The sequence below is a fragment of the Anguilla anguilla genome, chromosome 17, assembly GCF_013347855.1.
Source record: "Anguilla anguilla isolate fAngAng1 chromosome 17, fAngAng1.pri, whole genome shotgun sequence".
Lineage (NCBI taxonomy): Eukaryota > Metazoa > Chordata > Actinopteri > Anguilliformes > Anguillidae > Anguilla > Anguilla anguilla.
This window is the reverse complement of record NC_049217.1, coordinates 24,890,462-24,900,461: the sequence shown is the minus strand read 5'-3', so window position 1 is coordinate 24,900,461 and position 10,000 is coordinate 24,890,462. Positions and strand designations below refer to the sequence as shown.

At 51.7% G+C, this 10,000-nt stretch overlaps 1 protein-coding gene across 7 annotated transcripts in view; it reads left to right on the top strand.

The window, feature by feature from the left end:
- Positions 1-10,000, top strand: part of baiap2a (BAR/IMD domain containing adaptor protein 2a) — a 60,338-nt gene that overhangs the window by 26,154 nt on the left and 24,184 nt on the right. For 4 of the 7 annotated variants that reach the window (XM_035398782.1, XM_035398781.1, XM_035398786.1 and 1 more), the window contains exons 4-7: positions 3,739-3,750; positions 4,502-4,563; positions 5,766-5,837; positions 7,824-7,961. In XM_035398782.1, coding sequence (XP_035254673.1) covers positions 3,739-3,750; positions 4,502-4,563; positions 5,766-5,837; positions 7,824-7,961 — 284 coding nt within the window. Of the gene's footprint in view, positions 1-1,715; positions 2,101-3,738; positions 3,751-4,501; positions 4,564-5,765; positions 5,838-7,823; positions 7,962-10,000 lie in introns of those variants that run through there. The other 3 variants (XM_035398784.1, XM_035398783.1, XM_035398788.1) reach the window with 2 other exon arrangements.

Below are 10,000 nucleotides of genomic sequence, written 5' to 3'. Positions count from 1 at the left end.
TGGAGCACACCTGACGGAGGCACTCTGTAACGGCGCGTGGCGATTGGCCCCGGCCGCAGGTGAACGAGACGGGATATTGAGCGCGCCGGCGCTCGACTCAACGCTCTCGGTGCTAATCCAGATTACGGTAAAACAGCCGCTTGAGCGAAGAGTGACGGACGAAGCTGAAATGGCAGCCGTGACGGTGAGTTTGTTTTTTTCCGGTAGCGCCGACGTTCGGATAACCGATGGCCTTTGACCTTACTGAGCAGCTGTCGGGGCAGTGGTGACATCACTGCACAGAGGCGCTCAGTGGGGTCGCGCGACCTTGGCTGGGGTCCAGACGTGCGCTTGCGGTCGGCCGTCACCTTGACGCCCTGCTTAATCAGCACACTGCCCCCCCCCCCCCCCCCACCCCGCCCCAAAAGGCCGATTGTAGGCGCGTTACCTGGTGGGGGGAGGGAGTGGCTGTTGTTTTTAAGTGGATAGAAAGAGACTGTGTTCCACTGCGGGGGGGGGACGCCGAGCTGACCTTCAGGGACAATCCCTGCCCCGCCCTGATCCCCTCGGCTTTGACGGGGATTATCTGGGTTTGTTTGCGTCCGAGCTCTCGCGGCGCGGGGCCCACACGTCCGCCATCGCGGCCGCGCGCTCAGCTCTCATCCGCCGTTGCCACCCGGCAACTCCTCCTCCTTCGCTGAGCGCGTCATCGCTGTGCGACGCGGCTGGGGGTGGGTCACTCGGGCCGGCTGGTTACCAGATCCGATGACTGCCTCCCCCCCCCCCTCCGTCTGCGCGTCAGCTTAACACCAGACTGTGCCGCAGCCTTCCCACGAGCTCCGGTTCCCAGTCCTTAGCAACGGGAACAAACATTCCGCCGTTGCTATGACAGCACCCGCAGCAATGCGCGTGCGCAACCTTTGCCCGGTGACTCATTCCCACCCCCGACCGCACCGCACCGCACCGCACTTCCACTCCGCGGATCTGACTTCCTGGTCTGACAGGCTGAGAGGCGCGGTCAATGTGGATCTCAGCTCCACTCCGGTTCTCTGATGGGCTGCCGTAAAAAAAAAAGGAGAGCCACGGGTTCTGGGTGAGAAGTTCTCCCACGGAGAAGGAGTTCCAGGAGCGTCTGTGTGTCTCTCACGCTCCGGGGCTCCGGGGCTACGCGCAGGCATGCATGCACGGGCATGCGTGCGCAGGCATGCGTCGCCGCAGTCTCGCTGGGCCGCTCGGCCCAGGACGTGGCTCACGGGCGTGGCTGGAAGGGTGAAGCCCGGCCTTTCTGATGAGTCAGCGACAGGTCCTACCTGAGCTGACTCTGTGCCTGGACAAGCCCTTTCATCACACACCCGAGGCGTTCGGTGTGTGTGTGTGTGTGTGTGTGTGTGTGTGTGTTCGTGCGTATGTGTGTTTGCGTATGTGCGTGGGTTTCTGTGTACACATCTGCGTGAGGGAGAGAGTCAGAGGGAAACTGCCCTTGTGGTTTTTTTTTTCTCCCATCTGTGCGTGTGTGTGTTGAGAGAGGGAGAGTGAAAAAGGATTTTGTGCTGTGCCGTCAGTCGCGCGGTTTTAGGAAGCCCACTCCGCGCGGATGTCAGACAAAATCTGGCCCGCTTTCAGGAATGCCTTCCAAGTACAGCGTCTGTGAGCCACTTCCTGTTGACATTCAACCGTGTCACTCTTCAGCTGAAGCAAGTTCCCCCTAATCTGGCTCTTTTGTTTAATTCAGGAAAGGGAACGCTGCAGCCCTCCCGCTGCTCAAGTTTCTGAATGAGCGGCTCCAGAAACGGCGGAGGCTAGAATCAACAGGAAGGCCTCGAGGCCGTTTTCGAATAATAGGAAAGCTTGGCCGGTCGGCTGACGTCTTTCGTTCTCGTGCTGACCTGTCGATGACGACTTGAGAACCTGACGGCCCACTTGCTTGGCAGGACTCGGGCGCCCTTCAGCGAACGCTGTCGCAATCGGCGCTGTTGTTGCATCACGGCGCTTATTTGCCGCGGCAGACCTCCTTCGCCATGGCAACATAATTCAGCCCGCACTTTCCAAAATGATCTGTTTGTTAAGCTTGGGTGTTCACCGGAGCCAGCCAGGTTCTGTTCCTCGCTCAAGGCTGCAACGGTAAGGGCTCCGCCCAAGATTCTGTGTGGGCTATCAAGATTTTTCACAGCCTTTCTTACGAGCAGAAAAAAAGGAGCAGGAGAACAGAACAAAAAAAAAAATCGGTTTACAATTTGAAGGACTGAAGTGCGCAGGGGAGCGTTTGTTTATTAATGGGGAGCCTCTTTGGTTGGAGGTCCAGGAGCATACAGCGCTGGAGTCAGAGCTATAAGCCTGAGTGACTGTTCTGTTCTGACTGTCGCTAAGCGGTTCAGTCGTCTTGTTTGAAGGAGGCAGAGGCGGGTGATCAGCGACGCACCGAGTCTGTTCTGTTAACACACTGAGAGTCTGTTCCCTGTGCAGTACAGAGTGTGTCCTTTCTACGCACTCAGTTTTAAATTAGAATTTGGGCTGGGTGGGGCCGTACCAAGGGAAGGGAGGGAGTGACAGGGTTGTATGGGAGAGCCTGTGTTTTAGTTGGTGGTGGGGGGGGGTTGGAAGAGCAGGGGTTTTAACATCTCCTAAGCGAACCCATCCCCCATCTTACCTCCAGTCTCCGATGTGATTGTGTTCATGCATTATTTAGACGCGCAGGCTTCCTTATGTAGGCCAGCGGGGGTGCCATTTGCACAGCTGGGTACGGCTGAGCGCTGCTCCTCGTACCGCTGCCCCACTGTGCGCACGAGCCTCGAACCTTCACCCCCCCCGCCTCGCTCGCCTCCACGCCGCACTCGCCTCACTGTGGACCCTGGCTGCTCCCTTTCTGTCCGAGGGGGCGGGGCTCGATTGAATGCCGCCACTGAACCAGCCCTTTCAGCCTCTGTTTGTGAGAATATCTCGCGCTTGCTTTTTGCAGTGCGAGTATGGGTGATAGCTTGAATAACTGACGTGTAAATGTGAAGGAAGCAGCATGTCTGCAGAGGGCATGTGACCCCGCGGTGTCCTGGGTCCCCGCTACTTTAGGGTAAGCGGGTGCCCTGGCAAGGCATGCGGTCCTCCCCTATTACTCCCACACCCGTGCGCGCACGTGCACACACACATGCAGACACGCACACACACGCGCGCACACTGACACATATGCACGCGCGTATACAGACACCCACACAAACAGACACACGCGCACACACACATATACGCATGCGGACACGCACACACGTATACACATGCACACACACACACACACTCACACGTACGCACGTGTATACACCCACAGGCTTTCTCGGAGACCTCACATCATCATCTGTGGCACTTGCTTTGGCACACACCGTAAGGTCAGGTCTGTTATAGCGACATCGATACATTTTCCGCCTCTCTTCAGCTTTTTATCGGGAAGGTGGGGGCACCCCCAACAAACGTGGGTCGGCCGTCATCGCCCGAGGGGCGGGGCGGGGCGGGGCGGGGCGGGGCGGGGCGGGGCGGGGCGGGGAACGGTGGGAAAGGATGGGGGTGGGGTGGGAGCTGGGAGCTGGGAGTGGGGGGGGGGGGGGGGGGCGGGGGGCGATGGGTCTGTGTTGCCCACCTCTTGGGTTCTTATTGAAGGGGTCTGACTGTGTTGAGGGACTTCCTGTGTTCGTTTTCGTCTCTTCAGGTCTGTGTTTGCTATGTTCTCTGCTCAATCTCGATCTTTTGTTCCTCTTTTACAACGCATTGCACATTCAGAAGAAGCAGCATGTAGGTATCCTGAAACCCACACACATCTCACCCTGGCTGCATGGCTATCGCTCCTATTTCTTTCTCTTTTCTTTTTCTCTCTTTCTCTCCCTTTCCGTTCTGTTTTTTTTTTTTTTTTGTTTTGTTTTGGTTTGCTGTGTTACGATTCTCTCGTGAAGAATTACGGAACCGAAACTTTGACCGATATCTTATTTGATTCTTTTTCAAAAACCCCGCAGTTTGCGTCAGCTCGGGAATCAAGTCCTCCCTTTTGTTTCAGAGAGATCTTTTGATTCCTTGTATGATTTCATTTCGTCTTTATGTTTGTGACCTCGACCAGCTTCTTCCTGCTTTTAAAAAAATTTTGTTCCTCATATTTGTCGTGTCATATTTGTCGCCGTGGTTTTTGAATCGTTGAATGTGTTATCTTTTCCATTTGATCGATGTTCCATCTTGTCCCGCGTCTTGCCCCCTTCCTCCCCCTCCTCTTCGTCCTGGCCTCCTGGGTTGTGTCCTCTGTGTCTGTGCGTGTTTGTTTGTGTGTGACTGCATGGTCCTCTTGCACGTTGGTGAATCTAACAAGCCCCAGGAAAGTGGGAGGGGATGGGGGGGGGTGGTGATTGCAGGTCTTTTTCTCTGTTCTCTGTCTTTCTGTCTCTCTTTTTCTATACATCCTCTGTCTTTCTCTTTCTCTCTTTTTTTTCCACTCTTTTCCCCCCCAATGTCTTTTGTTTGTTTTTGTTCATTTGGTTCTCGTCTGTTCTCTCTCCAGGGGATGTCCTGTTTCAGATGGCTGAAGTCCACAGGCAGATCCAGGTGCAGCTGGAAGATATGGTGCGTGCCTATGTCATCGAGGGTTGCAGTGTAGGGATTAGAGCGCTGGACTCCCAGATTGGAAACACTGATTTTTTATTTTTATTTTATCTTTCTCCAGCACCCCTTGGAAAACTATCTTCATAAAAAGGACACATTTGCCTACAGCACACTGCATAGTTAAACTGCATTTAGTTGCTGGTGTGCGTCACAGAGATTTGCCACTAAATCTCTCTAGGACATTTTGGAAAAAAAATATGTCACGTGTAACGGGGAGGTTGTCACAAATATGCAGTCGGTGAAAGTGACGGACGTACTTATCTGAAACTGTGCTTGAACAAACAGGAAAAACCCTAAGCGAAAAAAAGAAAAGAAAAAAAGCGACCATAAAAACCCTTTCAAGGAACCCTTTCAGTAGAATTAGCTTTAGTCCTAGGCAAAGAGAGACCTGTTGGTTTGGTTTTAAAAAATAAATTATTACACAAACACAATTGAAAATGCCTTTTGGTGGGTCTTGAAGACATTCCCACACTGAGTCACTGCTCCAGCATTGAAGCCAGCCCTTCAGTTCAGTTGCATGTGGTTTTATGTGCACAGGATTACGCCTTCCTGATCGCTTGCTTTGTCCTTGGCGGAAACCCAGTGACACTCCTTGTTCCAGCTTGTTCAAATGATGCCCTGATGCTGTCTGTCAAATCAGAATGTGGTTTCCCTGGATACAGTAGCCCTATGCGTACGGTCCAGTCACTTTACATTAGCAAACAATGATTTAGGTGATGTGATTAGAATGCTTTACAAACTGTTTGCTAATCAGCCATTGTTATCCACGTTGGTTCACAGGAAGCAGGAAGCTTCGCTGACACGTTTACTGTGGTGTCCCTTTATCCTGGTTGATGTTTCACTGATGAAGGAGTTTGGGTTAACCTTTGCTTGAAGGCTACCCTGGCCTGTGCTGTGAAGGGAACATGCATACAAAACAAGGCTTAATATTTTTTGTTTGTGCGCATGCGTGTGTGCGTGCGTGTGCTTGTGTGTGCGCTCGTGTGTGCTTGCGTGTGTGTGCGCGTGCGCGTGTGCATGTGTGCGTGCGTGCATGTTTGTGTATGTCTACGTGTGTCTGTACGAGTTTGGCTGTTTGGTTGCTTGTATGTAAATGAATGCCTGGCTTTCTTCCTGCCCCACTGCTCTTGTGAAGCTGAACTTGCTTCCATCTTTCCCTCCAGCTCAAGTCGTTCCACAATGAGCTGCTGACGGAGCTGGAGAAGAAAGTTGAGCTGGACGCCCGCTACCTGACGGTGAGTCACCTGCCTCACTCACCTGAATTTACCTGTCTCCGCCCCTTTCCTGATCTGGCACCTGAGACTGTCTCCTCCCCTTTCCTGATCTGGCACCTGAGACTGTCTCCCCCCATTTCCTGATCTGGCACCTGAGTCTGAATTTTTTGTCACCTGAATTTTTTTATTTAGCACATTTGTCACAATGTACTTCACAGTATACCCTGGCCTAAGACCTAAAACCCTAAAACTCCCCCCAAAGCGAGCCAGAGCCAATGGCAGCGACCGAAAAACTCCCAGGAAGGCTTGCAGGAAGAAACCGTGGGAGGAACCTCTGGCCAGCTCAGTCATCTGAGACTGTCCCCGCCCATTTCCTGATATGCCTCCACCTGTTTTTCAAATGATTCCTTCACCTCGGTTTACCTGTCCGCATAATTCACTTGCACTCTCGTCAGCTGAAAATGCAGTTTGTGGATCAGCGGCACAGCAGAAAGTGCATTACTCAACAGCTCCCCAGTGGGGCTGTTTGCTGTACCGATACACAATACAGTGGCATCTAGAGAACAGATACCAAATGAAGAATGACTGTTGCTAGCAGGAAACAGCAGCTCATTGAAAAGACAAGCGGGGGAAATAATCAGCCGTTTTTTGTTAATATAAATTCAAACTGCGATGAGGCAGTTTCACTGTCTTTCAGCGACTTCCCTGGTGAACAGGCCAACACAAATATTCACAAACACTAGCGAAAACGAACCAGGCAAAGTTAAAATGGCTGCCCTGGCAATTCACACCATATTCTGCCTTTAAGCACACAGACTTCCTTGTGAAGGATGAGGTTTATCTCTTTGTCTTTATGGTGTGGTCACATGGCAAACAGGGGATTTCTGACTTTTCCATTAAAGCACACAGACTTTTCTCCTCCTCCTTCTCTTCTTATTTTCTCACAAGGCCCTCTTGTGTGTCTATCTGTGTGTGTGTGTGTGTGTGGTGTATGTATTTGTGTGTGTGTGTGTGTGTGTGTTTGGGTGGGGCATCGGGGTTGAATTGCGCACTGTTGGATTATGAACCATTTTAGCAGATTGAAAGAAAACTAACGAAGAGCAATGAGAATGTCACATAAACATATTTTTAGGGCACTTGGAATCGCAGCAGTCATTTCAAAGCCTTTTTCTTGGACACGGTCCTGAAATCCCCAATGTTTCGGTTGGGCAAACACACTGCAGTGCAGTGTCATGGATTATTAATATTAATTTTTTGGAATGCATTTGCGGCCAGAGCAAAGACATCTGGGTCTCTTCCTAGCTGCTTATTTTCTGACAAGTGAGATCTTGCTACTTCTGCCGTATGACGTGTGTGTTTTCAAAAGACTGTTTGGACCATGCTTTATAATTGTATGTTCCGGTTATTCAACTATATGATATCACTGCTTTATAGGTGCAAGATTCAACAAAGCCCCAACGCCATCTATAGCACACACAGCTCAGATTTTGGCAGTTCCTGGAAGGGCATTCTGGTTCACTTAAGTTCCCAGAATGCCCTGGGAGTGACCCCCTCTTTTCTGCGGTGCTAGTCAATCAATAACGTGTCAGAGACACTGCATCAGCGGTGAAATATCCGAAGATTCCATGCCAGAATTCTTGGATAGGCAGTTGTTCATGAATTTTAATTTGAAGGATGCCTACAGCCTGGTTCCTGAATTGCTGTAAATTGTCTTGGCAGCCAGAGACTCAGAAATTCAAATTTACTTCCTGCTGGCCATCATTTGGAACCCTTTAACACTGCCAGGAAATGCCGCATAGTGGCAGGTCTCACTGCTGAATGACTATCTCTATCCCCTGTATTATCGGCGTGAAGCAAAGTTAAGCGTCTCGAAGGAAGTCGCGAACGCAAGAACCTTACTTCAAGATGCTCGTGCTGCCATATTGAGAGGGCTGACTGTAGTGTGACCTATGACGGTTTATGCGAGACATGGCTCTGAGGGCAACGACTCTCTGCTGCCCCCCACAGGCGGCGCTGAAGAAGTACCAGATGGAGCACAAGAGCAAAGGGGAGAGTCTGGAGAAGTGCCAGGCCGAGCTGAAGAAGCTGAGGCGCAAGAGCCAGGGCAGCAAGAACCCCTCGAAGTACGGGGAGAAGGAGATGCAGGTGAGCCACCGGGGGGGTGAAAAGTAAAAAAACGAAAAAAGCCTGTGTGGCTGTTGTTGGGGAGCCCCTCCAAGTACGGGGAGAAGGAGATGCAGATGAGCCACCTGGGGGTCAAGGGTCAAAAAGGGCCTGCCGTTTTTTGTGTAACTAGTGTGGCTGTTTTATGGGAGTGAAGTCAAAAGGGGTGTGGGCACAGATTTTTGTGGTAACCAGATGGTATGATGTGGTGTCTGAATGCTCATAGAAAAGAATGCCTTGACCATTCTTTTCTATGAGCATTCAGACCACACAAAGGCCTTTTTTTGTTGTTTGTGTTGTCCTTGCCTGTCTCGTCACGAGAATTAAGATGACGTTAGCTGGACAAATTTGAGGCATCTCAAAGTTCTGCCACGTCAGTTGGAAAGAAGGAACTTTGAATGTTGAGAACACGGAGCTGACAGTCTGGTTCGGCTCGAGAATCTGTGGTCTGTCTTTGATCGAAGCCCCGCTGAAGCTCAAATACAGGGTTCGAATGATGGTACCCAATGTGTTTGTGTGTGCTGGGAAGAGGGCAGGGAGGGGATTATTTTGTCGTTTTTATTTTTTTCTTCTTCAACGGTCGGTGTCGTTCTTGCTCAGTCAGGCTAAACATTGTTCCTGATTTGTGCTGGGTTGGGGGGGGTGAAGTTATGCAAGGTGGTCTGGTTTTCTCAGATGGGGGGGGGAGGGGGGAAGGGAGGGGAGGGGAGGCTCTAATGCACAGGCAGCTCTGTATTTGTAGCACCGGAATATTTGTTTCCGTGCTTCCCAAGCTGAGATGATCCCATTTTAGGAATATTCCGTAGGGTAGTTCCTCTGTGGGAAGGAAGGCAGCGATCCGGGACTGCTGTCCTGTGCTGCTCGGGGCGAAGGGCAGGGCGGGGCTGTCTTTGCGTGGCGTAATTTTGCGTCTAAGGGGGCGGGGCTGCACTCGTCCCCTCCCCTGACGTTTTGCCTGTCGGTTTGCCGCTGCGTGTCTATCGCTCGTCGGGTCGGAAACCCCGGGGTGTCGATGGGAACGCAAGCGTGGCATTGGCGGGTTTTTGATTGCGGCAGTCGTCAGCGCAGTGGTGATTTATATTAATTAAGTGGGGGATTAGGGACGGCGGTGCGAATGCGCTTTTTAAGAAAAGTGGGTCCCCAGCCCGCACGTGGGCTGGGTCTGCATCATGTTCTGCGCTTGTGGACCGCCCCCAGGTGTCGTGGTGCCGTGTGTAGAGGGCGGTGCTCGTTACCTGATAGTTATAGGGCCGTGAGAATGAATGTGTCAAATATAAACTGTGTATTGTAAGTCTCTCAGGATCCTGAAAAGAAGGGCTTCTGTCGAGCATAACATAATAATCATTATTATTATTGTTGTTGTTAATAAAAAGAATAATAATAATGGTGATGAGGAAGACAATTGATGGTACAACAATGATTGATCATTGACTCTTGGAACAGTTACTCTTATAAAGAGTAGCAGTAGTCATTTGTAAAAGAGTGGTAGAGTGGCAGGACCCAGAGTGTGGTAGAGTGGCAGGACCCAGAGTGTGGTAGAGTGGCAGGACCCAGAGTGTGGTAGAGTGGCAGGGCCAGAGTGTGGTAGAGTGGCAGGGCCAGAGTGTGGTAGAGTGGCAGGACCAGAGTGTGGTAGAGTGGCAGGACCCAGAGTGTGGTAGAGTGGCAGGACCCAGAGTGTGGTAGAGTGGCAGGACCAGAGTGTGGTAGAGTGGCAGGACCCAGAGTGTGGTAGAGTGGCAGGACCAGAGTGAGGTAGAGTGTCAGGACCAGAGTGAGGTAGAGTGTCAGGACCAGAGTGTGGTAGAGTGGCAGGGCCAGAGTGTGGTAGAGTGGCAGGACCAGAGTGTGGTAGAGTGTCAGGACCCAGAGTGTGGTAGAGTGGCAGGACCAGAGTGTGGTAGAGTGGCAGGACCAGAGTGTGGTAGAGTGGCAGGACCAGAGTGTGGTAGAGTGGCAGGACCTAGAGTGTGGTAGAGTGGCAGGACCAGAGTGTGGTAGAGTGGCAGGACCCAGAGTGT